This window comes from Convolutriloba macropyga, chromosome 13 (assembly GCF_964194025.1).
Source record: "Convolutriloba macropyga chromosome 13, txConMacr16.3, whole genome shotgun sequence".
NCBI classification, from domain to species: domain Eukaryota; kingdom Metazoa; phylum Xenacoelomorpha; order Acoela; family Convolutidae; genus Convolutriloba; species Convolutriloba macropyga.
The window spans coordinates 40390442-40410861 of NC_134480.1; the positions used below are offsets into that span (position 1 = coordinate 40390442).

Genomic DNA, 20420 nt, shown 5'->3' on the forward strand with positions numbered 1-20420 from the left:
TAAAAGGGAGAATGGATAAGAAAAACATTAAAACGCCAAAAAAACGAAAGCCATGATCACACTGCTAGTGTATGTTTTAAGTTGGAACACGCACTTGCATGTTATGAAATGCCGAAAATTGGCAATGCCAGACGTCAAAATGCCAGAAGTTGCTATATACATAACCAGGAATTGATTTTCGTTGACTTTCGTCATTTTAAAACGTGCGCGTTTCGTGTTTTAAGCATGATTAAGTGACTCTGCAGAAGTGACTCGCAATAAAGTGACTCACAAGTCACTTCGAAATTCTGGCTTAACATCTCGAACCCCTTCGCGGTTCTCTATAAACGCCAGAAGTTCTCAGTGACGTCAAAGAGAGTCAAGTAACCGATATACATCAAATGCCATATTTGAACAATAGACTACCAACACTTTCTGAAGACCATCCAGGTATTTCATTCATTTCCACATTTCAGGACCAAATTCAATTAATCTAGTTCCATGTAAGGAGGGCTGGACCCTAAATAAGTTCGTATCAGGTGAAACTTACCAAACGCAAACTTTTGCCGCAATATATAATCCGCTTTAATATAATTTTTAAAATATCGGAAATGTCACGTGTATTGGTCGTAATTTGAACAGCTTGGATTATAAATCGGCGAAATTTTGATCTGGCTTTAATTTATACTGGCTATAACAGTTACCTTTAAACTCCAATTTTATAGGGACATGATTTTTCAATAAATATGATTGCTTATAAACAAGATCAGTTTGAGACGCCCAAACATGTATTTTATTCAGATTGTCGGGGAAATTCAGTTCAAAATATATCATATAATTTCTTCAGTTTTACGTTTATATTAATTCTTTACAAACAGAAAAGATCTTAACATTTAATTTTTTGAACAATAGATTCCTCACATGGAAAACTTCAACAATTCTCAAATTTTCCGTTTTCGTTTGTTCTTTTCATTCTTTTTATTCGTTTTAAATTTTCACCGCACTTATGTTGCAGTAATCTTGCACACATTTTCTTAGCATAAAAACGCGTTAGATCAAAAATATAAATAAAGGAATAGAACTTCATAAAACAATAGTATAATAATAATAGAATGGTAGAAAAATAATATCCTTGGTAAAATATAGATAGTGCTAACTTACTTTTGATGTTTACTAGAGGCAACAGAGGTCATTTCGATAAAAAAAACATATAAAAATTGTTTCTTGGCTTGAAAATTATTTTCCGGTGTTACAAAACATTACATCAACCCTTATTGCTTCCTTTAATTATGCTAATAAGGATCAAATATCAACAAACGTGAAGAAAACGCAATTGGATATGTTGATCACGTGAACTAACTTCCCACTAAATGTGAACAATCTCGTGAAAATAAGATCGAGTTTCAATTTCCTTATTGTGTCAGTTTATTCAGTCACCATAATCACCAGAATTGTTTACTAAAAATGGTAAATATCGATTATAAAGAAAACCCTTCGTCACTTTTGCCCTCTGGTTCCTCCAACTCGTCAGAAATGGAACAAGTTAATGACAAATTTGGGTTTGGAACAGATGAACTTATTGAAATTTTGGGCTGTTTTTTGATTCCAGCAACGTCTGTCATTGGGATTGTATTCAATATGTTGACGGCTTTGGTTGTTTGTTTTATGGGACTTAACACTTCATCTTTGGTTTACATGCTACTGGTGGCTGTTGGGGATTCTGTCAGCGTTTTCATCGACGGAATTCTGAACATTGGGTACGTAAAGCATGAATAATCAAAATGTATACTGAAATTAAAAGGTAAGTTAGCACCTCCGAGTTTGACGGAGTGAAAATTCAATTTCTGAGGCAATGTTACTACATTTTGCCATCAGATTTAAGAAAAAAACTTAAACATCGTTGATCCCCTTGGCTAGTGGTCTTGCCTACTTATGAATTTTCAAAAAAATCCGAAGGAGTAACTTACCAGATACCCCTAAGTAAAGTTGACGAACTCCATCAATGAAACTTAGATGGTGTTCGTCAACTTTACTTTGGGGTACTTGGTAAGTTGCCGCTACGGATTTTCTTATTACTACCCAAGGGGATCAATGGTGATCAAGTTTTCTGAATCCGATTGCAAGATGAAGTAACATTGCCTCAACGATTGACTTTTTACTTTGTAAAACCATGGGTGCTTACTTAAATTTGACATTCAGTTTATAATTCAATTTTAAGTCTAAGCAAAATCAATCATAAAACTGCTTGCGAAACAAACTGGTTGTTATTTGATCTTGCTTTGGCAATATGAGAGCACACTTGAAGAGCCGTTATCCAAAACTGTTGTGCAAGTAAAATTAATAGAAAAAAATATGCAACATATCCAAAATAAACACACTTTCGCAGCTTTATCGGATTTTCAGTAAATTTTTTGAAAACTGCAAGTTGAATATATATATATATATATATATATATATATATATATATCAAAGTCTGAATCGAATCTCACTTTCTTCCTTATTGTTTTTTTTGCATACTGGTCGTTGAGTGGGTACAATAGCGCTGCCCAATTTCTTGAACACACGTGATTTTACATCATACTCTTAAGCGGGTGTTTCCATAACTGAAGGTTTTCATGCTGGGTATAGCTAAATAAACATTCCTAAAAACGGTTTATATTAAGAAGGGTTTATCTTAAAAAATTGCCAATCAATATGCAGTTTGTCTGAAATTTTGTAAGCTGAATAAATTAACAAAAAAAATCACAGCTCTGTGAAATTTTGCTCATCAGTACTACGATAAATGTTAGTTTCTCAAAATTGCTGCGCAGTTAATTTTTTTAAAAAACCGACAGTTTTATTATAACTGATGTTGACAGAGTTATAAAACTTTTTGCTTAAACTAATTCAGGCATAAACAACTTGAACAGATATTACGTGGAACTCAACTCACTGCTGTTTTCAGAAAAGTGGCCGACCAGTATCTGGATTCTTCTGTAAGTAGGCCTGTGAGTTTTTCTAATTAAGATCTACTGTACTTCTAATGAATATCCGTCGATTGATATAGAAACCAAAAGAAACCACCAATATTAAGTTGACTAAAATTTGCTTCAAAGATAGGCAGTTTGTTGTGCAAAATTGCAAAAGGTTTTACTCATTACTATCAATACACAGATATTTATGCATTTGTATTGTGTTACAAAATTCCAGTGAAAATGCCAAGTTACAAAGTTACGCGCCAAGCCGTATTTCTGAGGTTAGGGGTGAATGTTTTAATATAAATTTTTGAAAACTCTGGACATTACCGTACCGTCAGGTCTTGTCGCTCATCATCGTCTCTTAATCAGCTCTGAAAAGCGAAAATACTCAATTTTATTAAAAATAAAATTAAAGTATTTTATCGTACCTCACTAAATGTAACCTCAAGTAAGAATAATTTTTTGGTACTGGCATGTCATTTCATGAGAACCATTGACTATCTAATGCGGAGTTGAGAAACAGGCGTTTCATTTTTGGGGCAATTACTAGTATTTCACGTTTCAAATGTAGAGCCTGAGAGCCAACATATCAATTTTGTAAGTAATATTAGTTTTCATCTTTAATATGACTACCGTCGAACAAAAAGCCTTGGTTTTCAGTAAGTCAAGCCCGTACGAATAGCATACGAGAGTGTTGAGCGTCCAGACCAAAAGCTATTTCACAGAATTCATTCAATTTGGACAAAATGTCTGTTATCAATTTAGTGATATGTGAGGCGCAAAAACTATTTTAGTTTGTAGAGGTGGCCTATTTGCAGCTCAAACAAAAAATGAGCATTGTTAACTGTCAGAAAATTTTTTGGATACTTTGAGAACGTTTGTTATAAATGACAAAGATCGCTATAAAAAATTTGTGCAATGAATGGGGAATTTGAGATAATAAAAACATAAAAACGTAGGGACAATGCCGGAGACAGAGGAGAACAAAGAGAGACTAATCCGATGCTGGCTAAAATCATCAATTTATAATTGAATTAATACTGTAAAAAAGATAAGGATAAAATTAGCAATAATAATAATGAAAAGTTTTAAAAGCACACTAATTTTACGTTAGATAATATATACTAATTGTTGCTAATATAATAAAGAGAAATCACCAGGAAGACAAAACGCTTTTAATGACTGGTCTCTCCAGAAAACTTCTCTTAAATGTCTATGCTAGAAAAGGTCCATTTCATTTGGAAATGGAACTAAATTGTAAACTCAAATCAACCAGCAGCTGAAGGAGATCAAATTTTGACTGTGCAGAGGAAAACCAAGTGCAAATTCACCAAGTGGTCATTGCAGATATACAAATTTTCTTCTGCAATTTACGTTTGTTTTCCTCACTGTTAACTGTATCTAAGTTTGTTTAAGCACTGTTTATTACAAAGGCAGTTCATTGCTTTCGTTTTCGATCTGGTTCTGCAAATTTTTCCTTCTGATCTTTATAGCATATATTATAATTTTTTTCTTTAGAAAAAAAAACACGAATGACGCGCGAAACTTTCCCCACTTCAAAAGTGACACGAGATTCAAATTTTTTTCAAAAAGTATTATTCTACGTATTTAATTATCTTGCATAAAAACTGTCCTGAATTATATTGCTTAAATTTCTTTAACAAAATAATGCTGTTTTTGAATTTGGAGCAAAGTTTTTTCATCAATTTCGGAATTTTTTCTATTTTAGCGAGGTTTTTTGCTATTTGTAATACCTACACACACGAACTTGACCTTGCATTCTTATCATTTACGACAGGCGGGCACATTTTGATCCTTCTAGACTTCGAGCAAAACAGCCTGCAATTTTTTGAACACAAAATTACCTGTCAGTATTTCAAATTTTCGTTTACATAGGTAACACTAAAATTATAAAATTTTTCCAATCTAAAACTCAGGTCCGCAACCACATACAAAGTTACGTATCTTTGCCTTTTTTTTCTTACCAAGAAGCCATTACTTCCCAAGTTGAGGCACAGAACCAAAAGAGCTTTGAGCAGACAATCTAAGACCGAAGTGGCTTCTAGTCCGATTATTTCCAACTCATTGTTCGTATTTTCTTGCGCTAAAAATTTTTCACAGACTATGTAAATGGAGCTCATATGAACGATTTGCGCCAAAAGGTGGTTGGATTTTTACTTGAACTCAATTTAAGGTAAAGCTTAAGCTTAAATTAGTTACCTTAGTTCACCTTAACTTCATTTCAGTGTGGAAAAAATACAATATAATATCAGTTCCAATATTTAGGCCTCAACTTATGAAAAGAGCATGTTAATCAAAAATGGAAATGAAAAAACCAAACTTGAGTCGAATTAATCATGACAATACATAAGCTGGCTTTTATGGTCATCTGGGCTTTAACTCAACCTAATTTTTTGCTGCTGTTATTAACCTCGATCCAAATTTTTGCTCTCGAAATTTGTCCTCACTTAAATTCGATGCTCGACTATCACTATACCCAAATTTTGTTTTCAACTTCAGTGGGACACAAATCATGACTCGAGGAAAACTCTCTTCATGGTTTCTTATTCATAACCAATTTTCTTCAATTCATTCCAATTCACTTTAAATATCTGCAGTTTTATAGATAAGACTGTATGAAAAGGCGAATCTTTTCCATATGTGCCCCCCCCAGTATTTTATGCTCCCCTTTACAGCGCACGTCTAATTACATGGTAAATCATTATGTAGAAAAGCCACGTGCGTCTGGGGGTGTAAATAATATGCGCCCACTAAGCTGGGTGGGTACAAACGGAAAAGATCCAAAAAAAGCAATAATTAGCGCTTGTTTTCAGAACCCCCAATACCCGCGTTGAGGAAAGGGGACAAAATCGATGAAAGAAGCGTCATTTTTGGTCAGTTTTTTCGATTGTTTTGTAAACACCATCGTTCATTGTCATTTCTGTCAGCTTCGTCGTTAATTTACAAAAGAAGAGTCGGTTATCTTGAGCTTCTCCATGCTTAATATTTTGGTCAGTTAATTGAATGGTGAATTCTTTTTTATATCTTCCGAAAGTTTGAAGCAATTATTGTAAACGTGTGTCTCTTTCTGCAAAATTTTCTCTCTTTTTTTGACTTTTCACAATTGAGTTCTTCATTTTTTAATTATCTAGTTTTTCTCTTTTTCTGAAATAAACTCTTGCACCCATAAAACATTTCTGAGCTACACCCCCTCTAAAGTGAAATGCCCTCGCCCGTCGTTCGAGAACATATCATCCGACGTCTGTTGGTTTATGTTTTAGATTTGTACACTGGAATGTAGCCAGAATGCTGCTCCGTGATGACATTTCATGCAAATTCGGACAGTGGATCAGTTACTTGACGACGTTCGGAACCCAATACACTCTGGTTCTTTTCACAGTCGACCGATTCCTTGCCATGTTCCGACCAATTTTCTACAAGCAACGTCTAAAACACAATTTGTGGTACCCTGTGAAAGCCACGACCACGAATTTTATCATGACGTCAATCCTTTTAAGTGGCAACTTGTATGTGTTCAGTTTAGAGGGTAACAAAACGTGTTGTCTTCTGGGGTCTCATTTGAGCGATACGGTTCACAAAATATACTCGTTGTATACGGCGACGCTTTTGTATTCAGCCCTGCCCGGAACCGTGATGTTGGTTCTAAACGTCGCAATAATTGTCAAAATCAGGTAGCATAAGTTTTAATTGATTTAATTTAAGTTTTTAAAAATGAGGTCTGCCGTTTAAGTATTTTTCTTTTCAGAAATATATATCAAACATGCGTTATTATGGCAATCTACTTAAATTTAGACGCCACGTTTACTTAACCTTAATTACAAGATCGCCCGTAGCCAGTTTTCATAACTAATAACACAGTCTGATAAATTGAATTAACATTTCAATTTTGTCCTCGCCTCGATTTCCATAATTAATAGCAGTTCACATTGAAATTTGTCGAGACATAAAACCAAAAATGCTAACAATAATGATAACAATCCTCATTTACATAAAAGGAGTTCGACTTTTTTTCTGCTGTGCTACATAGTAGTTAAATTTAGGCAAAAAATATAGCATCAAGAGGAGAGGGTAGTTAATAGGCCAGGAAAAGGGCGGGCTCATAACCACCTAAAATTGGCCTTTAAATCTAAATTTACGCCTATGAAGCTGTGAGTAGCAGTGGAGTGTGTATGTGTGTGTGTGTGTGTGGGGGGGGGGGGGGGGGTGTGAGGGTTTACGAGAGGTGTGGGGACAATAAGAATCGAACACTTAGAGGCTAATAAGGCATTTATAGAAAAACTCAAGTGTTTAATGCCCTCTGGCTTAACCGCTTAGTCCTGTTTCTGAAGCTAAAAATTCATAAAATTTTGTTGCTCTGACAAAAAAACTGTCCGAAAAATCACATTAAGATTACCTACAGAATCAATAAGATTGCTACAAACTCTAATTAAGAGCTGGCTGGGACACGAGAAGATATCGTCATCAACAAAAATTGAGTCAACTATTATGCAAATCAATTCATTTTAATCACACTTAGTTCAATGTGATTTTGCCCGCAAAACTATTGCGCATGATTTTAGCCCGCATAAATATGCATAAAAAGGAAAAATTTGTTGACTTTGCAAATAAGTGTTACATTCATTTTCTTATGTCTGCTACTCGAAACTAATTGTGTCGTTTTTCATAGCGAAAAAAAAAATTAGTCAAAGATTAGGAAAATTGTATAAACGAGTTCCATCCTAAAATTACTAATCTAGAATTAAGGCTAAATTTACCAGCAAAATCCTGCTCATAACAAATGAGTACAACAAGAGCAATTATTAATACCATATGTTACCAAGGTATGATACGATATACCATCGTAGCGACGCATTTAAAATGAGTTGTTTTTTCTTTTCATTTAAATGCGCCCCCTTCAAAGTCCTCTTCATTTGAAAAAGCTGTTTAGCATTCCTGAGAGCAAAGTATGAAGCTAATGGAAGAAGCTCTAAAAAGACTTATTAAAACTAGACGTTAGAGCCGAAACTTCAAAAACTCAAATCTACAGGTATTAGAGCACTCAAGTTGGCCCAGCCTTACGGTACACTCTCCAATGACTTTCAATCAGTAAAATTTTCAAAAATATATAAAAACTTTTTCAAGTGATTTCAAAACATAATTCCGAGTGAATTAAGTCAATTACTTTTCACATAATTTACCTAAAAACTCACGCCAAACACTAATGACATCACCCTCACAATTTCAGCTGCTGACAAATAGAGATCACTGAAAATGAACAAGTCAAGAATCATCACTGCAAATGACGAAACAAAAAACTTAGCCCGAAAGCTTCCAGAAACGATCCGGAGAATTATTTAACTCCAACAATCGACCAATAATTACCAGTTCCGCAAAAAAAGAAACCACTGAGTTGGGGTCAAAGGAGAAGAAGAGTGCGTCAAAAACAAAAAGCAAATGAAATTTCATTTTTTGAAAACCATTCTTAACTGCGGGCCCTAGCTATTACTCCCACTATCTTGTGATGATAAGTTTTCTTTTGCAAAGCATAGATTGTCTATGTGACAGAGAGCAGTCAAGAAACAATATCCTAAATAAACAAAAGAAATAGTCCGACAAGTTTAAAAATAGTTAAACAATTCAAAAATAGGGCAGCATTGACTTTTTTACGTGCGGCATTGATCTTAACATCCCATTTCAGTCACTTGACAGATCACCACTACTACCCTTCAATTCGTAAACTCACATTAGTTTGTAAAAAACACCATGAGATCATCGACAATAGCCTCGCTTTCGCTTTGTGGCTCAAACGGGCAGAAGAGCTCTGCGAGTACATTCACATGAAGGACCTGATCAAATTTAAAATTATCAGCCGAGATTCCATAGTTGATAAATTTTCTTTCTTATCCATAGAACAAGGCTTCGGCTTTTTGTCGTAATTGGTACGGAGGCTACTATGCAGGCTATTGGGGTTAATTTTGTGTTGGTCTGACATATCAATTGAAAACCACCAATTTTTTTAAAGTTCCGAAATGTTTAGACGCCGCAATGTACGAAGATCAAGTACAGTTTCGGCAGACGTATCGTCACCTGACCGAGCCCATGAGCACTCGATCACGTGTGGCCTGTTGATGGTTTCTTTTTGCTACATTTTCATCACTTCAGTTGGATCTGTTAATATGTACATTCTGAACAGTTACATTCAACCTCGCATTGCCGGCGACAAAACGCACACATGGGCAAAACGGGCTAAATTGATTACTTACATCGTTCAATGGGGTGCAATATTTAACCTATCAGTCAATTTCTTTCTGTACATTTTGGGAAGCCACGCCTTTCGGAACGAGTTTTTGCGAATGCTGAGACAGAAGAAGGGAAACACTTGGACCAGAGGAAAGCCCGGTGTTACATTCATTTTCTTATGTCTGCTACTCGAAATTAATTGTGTCGTTTTTCATAGCGAAAAAAAATTAGTCAAAGATTAGGAAAATTGTATAAACGAGTTCCATCCTAAAATTACTAATCTAGAATTAAGGCTTAATTTGCCAGCAAAATCCTGCTCATAACAAATGAGTACACAAGAGCAATTATTAATACCATATGTTACCAAGGTATGATACCATATACCATCGTAGCGACTCATTTAAAATGAGTTGTTTTTTCTTTTCATTTAAATGCGCCCCCTTTAAAGTCCTCTTCATTTGAAAAAGCTGTTTAGCATTCCTGAGAGCAAAGTATGAAGCTAATGGAAGAAGCTCTAAAAAGACTTATTAAAATTAGACGTTAGAGCCGAAACTTCAAAAACTCAAATCTACAGGTATTAGAGCACTCAATTTGGCCCAGCCTTACGGTACACTCTCTAATGACTTTCAATCAGTAAAATTTTCAAAAATATATAAAAAATTTATCAAGTGATTTCAAAACATAATTCCGAGTGAATTAAGTCAATTACTTTTCACATAATTTACCTAAAAACTCACGCCAAACACTAATGACATCACCCTCACAATTTCAGCTGCTGACAAATAGAGATCACTGAAAATGAACAAGTCAAGAATCATCACTGCAAATGACGAAACAAAAAACTTAGCCCGAAAGCTTCCTGAAACGAGCCGGAGAATTATTTAACTCCAACAATCGACCAATAATTACCAGTTCCGCAAAAAAAGAAACCACTGAGTTGGGGTCAAAGGAGCAGAAGAGTGCGTCAAAAACAAAAAGCAAATGAAATTTCATTTTTTGAAAACCATTCTTAACTGCGGGCCCTAGCTATTACTCCCACTATCTTGTGATGATAAGTTTTCTTTTGCAAAGCATAGATTGTCTATGTGACAGAGAGCAGTCAAGAAACCATATCCTAAATAAACAAAAGAAATAGTCCGACAAGTTTAAAAATAGTTAAACAATTCAAAAATAGGGCAGCATTGACGTTTTTACGTGCGGCATTGATCTTAACATCCCATTTCAGTCACTTGACAGATCACCACTACTACCCTTCAATTCGTAAACTCACATTAGTTTGTAAAAAACACCATGAGATCATCGACAATAGCCTCGCTTTCGCTTTGTGGCTCAAACGGGCAGAAGAGCTCTGCGAGTACATTCACATGAAGGACATGATCAAATTTAAAATTATCAGCCGAGATTCCATAGTTGATAAATTTTCTTTCTTTTCCATAGAACAAGGCTTCGGCTTTTTGTCGTAATTGGTACGGAGGCTACTATGCAGGCTATTGGAGTTAATTTTGTGTTGGTCTGACATATCAATTGAAAACCACCAATTTTTTTAAAGTTCCGAAATGTTTAGACGCCGCAATGTACGAAGATCAAGTACAGTTTCGGCAGACGTATCGACACCTGACCGAGCCCATGAGCACTCGATCACGTGTGGCCTGTTGATGGTTTCTTTTTGCTACATTTTCATCACTTCAGTTGGATCTGTTAATATGTACATTCTGAACAGTTACATTCAACCTCGCATTGCCGGCGACAAAACGCACACATGGGCAAAACGGGCTAAATTGATTACTTACATCGTCCAATGGGGTGCAATAATTAACCTATCAGTCAATTTCTTTCTGTACATTTTGGGAAGCCACGCCTTTCGGAACGAGTTTTTGCGAATGCTGAGACAGAAGAAGGGAAACACTTGGACCAGAGGAAAGCCCGGTGTTACATTCATTTTCTTATGTCTGCTACTCGAAATTAATTGTGTCGTTTTTCATAGCGAAAAAAAATTAGTCAAAGATTAGGAAAATTGTATAAACGAGTTCCATCCTAAAATTACTAATCTAGAATTAAGGCTTAATTTGCCAGCAAAATCCTGCTCATAACAAATGAGTACACAAGAGCAATTATTAACACCATATGTTACCAAGGTATGATACCATATACCATCGTAGCGACGCATTTAAAATGAGTTGTTTTTTCTTTTCATTTAAATGCGCCCCCTTTAAAGTCCTCTTCATTTGAAAAAGCTGTTTAGCATTCCTGAGAGCAAAGTATGAAGCTAATGGAAGAAGCTCTAAAAAGACTTATTAAAATTAGACGTTAGAGCCGAAACTTCAAAAACTCAAATCTACAGGTATTAGAGCACTCAAGTTGGCCCAGCCTTACGGTACACTCTCTAATGACTTTCAATCAGTAAAATTTTCAAAAATATATAAAAACTTTATCAAGTGATTTCAAAACATAATTCCGAGTGAATTAAGTCAATTACTTTTCACATAATTTACCTAAAAACTCACGCCAAACACTAATGACATCACCCTCACAATTTCAGCTGCTGACAAATAGAGATCACTGAAAATGAACAAGTCAAGAATCATCACTGCAAATGACGAAACAAAAAACTTAGCCCGAAAGCTTCCTGAAACGAGCCGGAGAATTATTTAACTCCAACAATCGACCAATAATTACCAGTTCCGCAAAAAAAGAAACCACTGAGTTGGGGTCAAAGGAGCAGAAGAGTGCGTCAAAAACAAAAAGCAAATGAAATTTCATTTTTTGAAAACCATTCTTAACTGCGGGCCCTAGCTATTACTCCCACTATCTTGTGATGATAAGTTTTCTTTTGCAAAGCATAGATTGTCTATGTGACAGAGAGCAGTCAAGAAACCATATCCTAAATAAACAAAAGAAATAGTCCGACAAGTTTAAAAATAGTTAAACAATTCAAAAATAGGGCAGCATTGACTTTTTCACGTGCGGCATTGATCTTAACATCCCATTTCAGTCACTTGACAGATCACCACTACTACCCTTCAATTCGTAAACTCACATTAGTTTGTAAAAAACACCATGAGATCATCGACAATAGCCTCGCTTTCGCTTTGTGGCTCAAACGGGCAGAAGAGCTCTGCGAGTACATTCACATGAAGGACCTGATCAAAATTAAAATTATCAGCCGAGATTCCATAGTTGATAAATTTTCTTTCTTATCCATAGAACAAGGCTTCGGCTTTTTGTCGTAATTGGTACGGAGGCTACTATGCAGGCTATTGGGGTTAATTTTGTGTTGGTCTGACATATCAATTGAAAACCACCAATGTTTTTAAAGTTCCGAAATGTTTAGACGCCGCAATGTACGAAGATCAAGTACAGTTTCGGCAGACGTATCGACACCTGACCGAGCCCATGAGCACTCGATCACGTGTGGCCTGTTGATGGTTTCTTTTTGCTACATTTTCATCACTTCAGTTGGATCTGTTAATATGTACATTCTGAACAGTTACATTCAACCTCGCATTGCCGGCGACAAAACGCACACATGGGCAAAACGGGCTAAATTGATTACTTACATCGTTCAATGGGGTGCAATAATTAACCTATCAGTCAATTTCTTTCTGTACATTTTGGGAAGCCACGCCTTTCGGAACGAGTTTTTGCGAATGCTGAGACAGAAGAAGGGAAACACTTGGACCAGAGGAAAGCCCGGAGCAATCGAGCCTCCGCTTTCGAACTGTCATCATTCGATGGTCAGTGAAGTTCGCCATGGCAACCGACGTAATGTTAACAGTACACAGCAGAGAAAGAGTATAACTGTTACAAAACCAACGTTCACGTCTGTCTGAACTTCCAAAACGTTTACAGTGGTTACTATAGTAAAACTTAACGTCTCCATTTACTGCAATTACTAGAAATAAGTTGCATTTATTGTATTTCGCCCCTCCCTCTGTTTTTTATACCAATTCTAATTTGTGCGTTGTTATATAGCAGATTACTATGTAAGAAATGGCACGTGCTCCTTGGGGAGAAAAAGTGATGTGATCACTAAGCAATGGGGGGGGGGGGGGGCAGAATAGATCCAATAATTGAGTGCAGTTTAAACGTGCAGTTTAAATGCCAGCTTCTACAATACCGATTTTGCTATGCAGAGCCAAATTACAGACCTGTTCGTGTTTCAAGTATAGATTACGTGCCTCTGCTGACGTCACTGGGAAACCTGGCATTAATCGAGAATTACGATGCGGTGTAACTCAGATTTTCTAAGTACTTAAGCAAGTTTCACTTCACCTTGCTTGAGACACGGACAAGTTCGAAATCTTTCACTGTAGAATCTGGCACCGCAAAAGTCGAACCTAAAAATCTGCACTATTACAATAGGTTCCCGCCCAAATATAGTTAACGGCCTCAATACAATCATTTGTGAAACTTCGGAGTACTTTTGATCTTAATTGTTTTGAATAACAAATTATGCTAGAAATACTTTAGATGTTATATGCTATTAGATTAGTTGCATTTGTGTAAACTGTAAAATGTTTGTAAAAATTTGAATTAATTGCAACTTCAGTTACAAATGAAAATATAGTTTTTAAACAACTATGTTTTCTTGAGCAGGCTCTCAAACTTGGAATCAAACATGTCAAAATGCTAATCAATTCGGCAAATCAACGGTGAAAACAATTCGGCCAATCAAATTCTTGCATCAACGTCTGAAACGGGCCTCAGAGGATTGACGTCATATGTTACAGGCACTGGACCTTTTCCAGCGTTTTCCCATCTCTGGTGGTACCTCTTTTGGATCTCATGTCTGGACTGTTGCTTCTGTTTTCGAGTGCCTTCTCTCTTTGCAGACTCTTTGTATGTTCGGAATACTTGTTTAACTGCACCCCACCGCGCTGTAAAAAAAAGAAAAAAGCAAAATGAGCTATCAAAAAATTAACCAGCTTGCATCGGACCAATTGCTCTCCAACAACAAATGAGGCGGCCAAAGTTCGATAGCCGCTCAATTCAAAGATAAAGGCTCTAATTTCACTTAGTGGCATCAAAAGCAGTTATTTGAGTTACTTATGCCACTGAAATGAAAAATTAAAAAAAAATTCTGGCGTAATTTGAAGTTGACTTTCCATAGTAAACTGAGGCTAAATCGGTTTATCCGCTTTTACTTAAACGCCAAATCAGCAAAAACAAGTGAAAAGCAGCAACATGAACGGACTAATGTCGGAAGATGCTCTCGAACAACAGGCGAGGCAATTTAATTCAGGGGCTGCGGCCTAGATAAATTTTTCTTTAAGGGTGCAAAAATAGTTGCCCACGATGGGATTCGAACCACGCACCTCCCATTTCCTCACCAGAAGCACTGCCCCACTCGGCTATCATGCACTTCTTTTTCCTATGCTGCGATCAATTTTACTTAGCGGCAAGATTTACTTCGGAGTGACAGCAATAGAGATCACTCAAAAATGAAGAACGAAAGCTTGAAAAAGTCACTTGAGAAGTCAAAGAATGTTCCAGAGGAATGGCGCAAAAACGGTCAAGAGAAAATGCTGCTTAAAAAACATAGCCGGAAAAATTCCGGAAACGACTCGAAGAGTCGTCTTCGTCTTCTCTTTGAAATCAACTGGTTCCTACTAAAATGACTACTAAAAACAAAAAACAGTAAAAAACTAAGATAGCCGATAAAAACCAATTGAAGATAAAAAATTACATAACACCTATATAAAAAACAAGCCAAATTTTTTGTACGCAACTGAAAAAATTGCTACTCCAAGAAATGGTCAAAAATTAATACAAAATTTATCAATTCGCGTAAGGTCTCTCAATCGAAACATTTTTTTGAAAGAGAGTTGTTCAAAATTCGTAAAAGTGATGCTAGCAAAACATCAGTTCTATATTATATTTAAAAAAACCAATTGTCAACAAACACTTAAAAATTTAAAGGAAAAAGACAAAAATTATAGTTCAAAAATTTAGTTCAAATCGATAAATTTCAATTTAACAAAAGCAGGGCGAAATAAACTATAGTTCTTAGGAGAATATTATAAAGAATCATGCTAGAATTTGGAGATCACATACATTGCGAAAAAGATTTTGAAAAACTAATTCGCAATTTCTAAAAAAACAAAAAACTATAATGCAAACTTTAAAATCGAAATAAAATTGAGGTAAAAAAATAAGGATCTTTTGTAATTAAGCAATCGAGGTTTAGGAACATTACATAGCCATCTTCCTGTCTCAGTAAGAAGTGAAAACAGCACAATTGCCAAACAGTAAAACAATTTGGAAAAATGTTGAGAATATGGTAAAAATTTTCGCTGAATTTAGAATAGTTGCCACCAAAACAAATTCAATTAGCAGCCAAAGGAAACCAAAAGCACCGATGGTTCACAAAAAGACTTCCTGGTAAATAAACTCAAAGTACAAACAAAAAAACTTGACAAAAACCGCCAAAATCGGATTAGTATCTGTACAATTTTATAAAAAAAAACAACTCACGTCAAAAAGAGGCATCTAAATCGAGAATTATCAAAAGAGGATGATATATTTACTAATTTGATTTTTAAAAGTCCGCTCAAAGAGCCAAAAATGGAGAAATTAATGAAAAACGCCAAAAATTGACGAAAAAAATTGTGGGCCAATTTTGCACTTGAAACGCATTATTAAGCTCTCAGAAAGATTGTGGTATCGATTTCAGAGTGTTACAGATTCATGCGGCATCAATCAAAATTTACTTCTACAATAAAACCAAGTTACAATACAAAAAACATTGGGCCAAATGGACGAAAACACGGCTAAAAACTTTCATCTTTATGCGCCAATCTCTCAAAAACTCTTTTCAAAGTCAAGTCATTCACTGAACGCAGCGCATGAACAAAAAACCTCTCTCGCTCAGAAAAAGTTAATTCTCACGGTAACTTAAGTACTCGCTTTCACTATTACGTTAAAACGCCGCCTGAACAAAAAGTACTTCCGGTAAAAAAAAATTAAGAAAACCAATACTCTTCGAGTCGTAAAAAGACCAAGACGTCAACAATAACTGTTATGAACTTCGTTCAAAAGCAATCAATAAAACAAACTTGCCAGCTAAGAGAAGCTATTTTTGACTCTTTAAAGCCAAATAGAGACAATTAAAGTCAATTAGTAAAAACCAAACATTTTAAGAACTTTTTTGGTCTATAAACGGACTAAATCTAGAGAAGTCTGGGCTCAAAAAGTTTTAACCTTTAAATTATGCTTCCAACAAATCACAGATCACCAAATAAAACAGCGGTCAATCTTCCAGTACTATCTATTCATTTAATGACCTCGGGCTTTAACTGTTTATCGCCTATCACAATTTCAACTCGGCAAAATATGTGAAGAAGCTTACAAGACAGCCAGCCCACTGATACAATTCAAATTCTTTCAGACGTAAAAAATTACGATCAATTATATCCTCCGTTGTTGCATCAGGGCTATTAACAAGTCAGGAATATCAGTTCAAAAACAGTTTTACTAACAAAGAGGTTTGTTATTGTTGTCCTTGGGAAGAGGCCCAACGGAGGAGTCCATTGATAACTCCAGATAATGAGGCATCCTTCTGGGGTAGCTGGGAGGCAAAGCCACAATGCCTTTCAGCGATGGCATTCGAATGATGAAATTTTGAGTCAATCCAACTGTGAATGTAGTCAGAAGGTAAATGTTGAAAGCCTGCAACAGAAAAATGCACATAATCATGTTGAATTTTTGATCGATCGCGACGTTTCTAAATCACTTGTGAAAATACATATCGGTCTATGTTTGAGGTGCAAAAAAACGAAGTATAACTTAAGAACCGCTTGGACAGTATCACAGATTCAAAGCAATAGCAGTCACGAGAACTCAATTATTTGAAAGTTTTTTCTTTATAATTTCGGATCTTGATGTCTCATTAGATCACAGAGAACCATTCCCATGAATTTCCAATGAAGAGTGTGCATAACATAAACCGAATACCGCCAAACATTTGCTCTGGTCTCCGGAACCAACAACACTTCTAAGTGGGCGTGATAGCCGAGAGGTAAGGTGTGTGGTTCACACGCCAATGATTGAGAGTTCAATCCCCTGCCTCCGTGAAGCTGTCTGTGTAAGGATGAGCTCTTACTTAACCATAGCTTCAGGTTGACCATAGCCTGACCAATGTTGGCTGCAATAATGGTACCACGTGAAAGTTTCAGACGCAAAAATAAGTGGCTACAGTCACCAAAAAAGAGCAATTATGCTCATGAAAAGATCAATCTGAAATGTGGGGAATAATAAGAAAAAGGGCAGCTGAAAACAGGCTACTGTAGGCCTAATGCTGTTCCGCTGCGATTACGCAGAAACCACAATTAACAACACTTCTAAGCCGAAAAACTCGACTTCTGAACAGAACAGTCCCTTATCAACTGAAATTCGGATATGTTCTGGTTCGCCTACCCAACCTGGTGGACGGGCATACAGCTTTCAAAACCCCTCCTGGACATGCGTTTTTGAGTCATACATTAAGTCATTCGATATTTTTTGAAGGACGTAACAAGTAATTCAAAAAACTGAATAACCGTTAGGTTAAATGTTCACAGTTGTTTACAAATATATTGATGCAATAATATATTAGAACGCTTGAACCACGTGGTCTAAGAAAAAATACTGGAGAACAGATTCCAAGAATTTTGTTCAGCTATCAAATGATCACTTACAGAGCTGACAATCCCAGAGTAGGAAATAAGTCCAGGAATAAGAGAGATGGCAGCCAATCTACTGTATATCTTGAGTGCACTCTGATTCTCTCCCGGCATTTCTTGTCCAACTGGGGTCAATTTGCGCATTATCTAAGAAATATCTAGTTTACATCCACTAATTAATGAATCGATAACAGGAAAAACAGTGAACTCATTAGTAAGCTGTATTTATGTTGATAAATTGATGAAATTTAAGTTGACTAATTTCTTATTTAAACTATATACATACTTTTCATGTCATAAACAGTTGTCAACTGATGTACAACATGAGAATAAACTGTTCTCTCCTTAATTTACACCTAATCTTCAATATATTTATACTTACAGAAAGGTAGGCGAAAACAGTAGCCGCAGATATGCATGGAAGCATAAGAGTTGAGTCTGTTAATGCCAAATTGGGGGACCAAGGCAAACCACCAGTTTGGAATCCAGGCAGCATCGTGTTACAGTTCCTCAATGCTCTAGTCATACCGGCAAAAAAGATCATCTAAAACAATCCAAAATTCATGCAATATAAAAATGACAGCAATCTATTCACAATGTAAACTTTCACCGCATAGTTATTTCATAAAATTAAGGCATCAGAAATACGTTGTTTCCGTTTTTACAGTCTCGTATACTAGAGTTGGTTTTGAGAATATAACGCTGATTTTTTTCAGATTTTTTGAGAAAATAAGACTTCAGTGTCAGTTCTGTAGGGCAATGTAAGAAAAAAACATTGGCAAAACAGAAAACAGTTCCAGCACTACAATTAAATTAAATGAAATCAATTTCAGCGCCTGATTAATTTGACCTTTAGTAGTAAACTGCAGGTCATTGAAAAACGTTGCTAGAAAATGTGAATGAGAGCAATACAGATGATGTAGCTCGCTAAGACAACACGCGCACGCACACGCACACACACACACGCGCGCACACACACACACACGCGCGCGCGCACACGCACACACACACACAAACACACACACACACACAAACACAAACACAAACACACACACACACAACTACAATAATTGCTACACACTTCAGTCAAGATCAATTGAAAAAAGGATGACATACATACCTGTACTGCATAATGGGGCACTACGGCTCTCAGATCTTGAACATTCTTCAACTCCAAATATTTCAATTCCCCAAACAGTTTTGTAGCTGAAACATTTGAAATCGCGTTAAAGCTGGCAAATTGCCAGAAAATAGCCGCAATAGCTTCATAGATCTGTAGTCTCAAAAAGAAGGCAAAAAGACAGACCAAAAAAGAAACTTATTCTTTTCATTAAAGGCTGATGTTAAATTTTGATTAAGAATCTGTATAACTTATTGCTGTTTCTATTAGCTGCTCTTAAATAACCTTCAATTAGAGTGACAAGCACTAATTTGACCTTATCTATTTGAATTAAAGCGAAGAAAAGTCAATTTCAAGTGAGGAAGTCATTTTTAAGAGTGAGGTAAGTCACGTGTGACCAAAAATATAATCACGCGAATGAACAAAAACATACAAGGACAAGTCCTGAAATACAATTCAAAGAATTGAATGAAAAATTCAGACGTACTCTATCTGACCAGCAGATCAATTAAACAATGACAGCCAGAACACAAACAAAATCATCTCAAAAAATTGAGAAACTAAAAGAATCAAAACTAAACGAAAATATACTCATTGCTAAAACTCTTGAAGCTTTTAAACCTAAGGCAAAATTTTTGCTTTATTAATCTATTTCAAAAATAATTTCAAAACCAAATTTTCTGAAATCGGTAGAGTATTATATCTGCAAGACCTGAAAAATATTCATTGGCCCTTGAAGATCGATTAACTCGAAAATGAACAAAAAATTAAGAACAAAAATCAATTGCAAATTATAAGGAAATGGAGCTGAAAATCGTGATATAAATATCTTCAGAATCATTTCTGTGTCTGCAGAGCCTATCCACTAAGCCAATTCCAAGCTTCAAAAAACTCATTGGCTCATAGATCGATAGGCAATAATTATTAGAAAAAATTTCAAACTTCAGAAAATAGAAACTCATTCTAATAAAATGTTGAAAGCCATTCAATTGCCCCCTAGCAACTATTTAATAATATACTATCAAAACCTGGATGAGGTTACCTGGCTGGTGAGGCAGGAAAAAATAAATAAAATACACATGTTTTGAAAAAGCTTGAGAATAATTGCAAATTTTATCAAAAAACTTCTGAAAGTGGAAAAGTTAAATTGTTGAAAACAAATACATTGAAACTAAAAACCATGCAGTAACTTTTTATCAGAACGTGGAATATGTTTTCTTGCACTTGAGAATGGACGAATATCAAAAACTGACAAACACTTTAGGAAGCCTTAAAAAAATTGCAGATTTTATCAAAAAAATGCTAAAATTCGAGACATTCAAATATTAGAAACCATTCCATTGTTATTAGAAACGATGCAGTGCCCTATTAACAAACCTCAAAGGAGAATGCCTGGTCCCTGAGGCTGGAAAATCTGAAAAAATGATTTTCAAGAATGAAAAAAATGTGAATTTTGTCAAAAAA

At 35.6% G+C, this 20420-nt stretch overlaps 2 protein-coding genes across 2 annotated transcripts in view; one reads left to right on the forward strand and one right to left on the reverse strand.

The window, feature by feature from the left end:
• Positions 1-268: 268 nt before the first annotated feature.
• Positions 269-13006, forward strand: LOC142351724 (uncharacterized). Its single transcript, XM_075403869.1, has 5 exons — positions 269-429; positions 2924-2954; positions 6218-6628; positions 8974-9246; positions 12508-13006. Exons 1-5 carry the CDS (start codon positions 381-383, stop codon positions 13004-13006), a joined length of 1263 nt encoding a protein of 420 aa, XP_075259984.1. The 5' UTR covers positions 269-380.
• A 682-nt stretch (positions 13007-13688) lies between these two features.
• LOC142351416 (mitochondrial inner membrane protein OXA1L-like) overlaps positions 13689-20420 on the reverse strand; it is a 282527-nt gene continuing 275795 nt past the window's right edge. The window contains exons 5-9 of the mRNA XM_075403422.1: positions 18957-19042; positions 18219-18380; positions 17852-17983; positions 16655-16844; positions 13689-14053 (exon numbers count right to left, since the gene is read on the reverse strand). Coding sequence (XP_075259537.1) covers positions 13848-14053; positions 16655-16844; positions 17852-17983; positions 18219-18380; positions 18957-19042 — 776 coding nt within the window. The 3' untranslated portion in view covers positions 13689-13847. The remainder of the gene's footprint in view (positions 14054-16654; positions 16845-17851; positions 17984-18218; positions 18381-18956; positions 19043-20420) is intronic.

Coding starts and splice junctions, on each gene's coding strand:
- LOC142351724 (XM_075403869.1), top strand. CDS start 381: ATGCCATATTTGAACAATAGACTACCAACACTTTCTGAAGACCATCCA. Junction 6,629..8,973: donor GCAATAATTGTCAAAATCAG/GTAGCATAAGTT, acceptor CGAAATGTTTAG/ACGCCGCAATGTACGAAGAT. Junction 9,247..12,507: donor CTATCAGTCAATTTCTTTCT/GTACATTTTGGG, acceptor CGAAATGTTTAG/ACGCCGCAATGTACGAAGAT.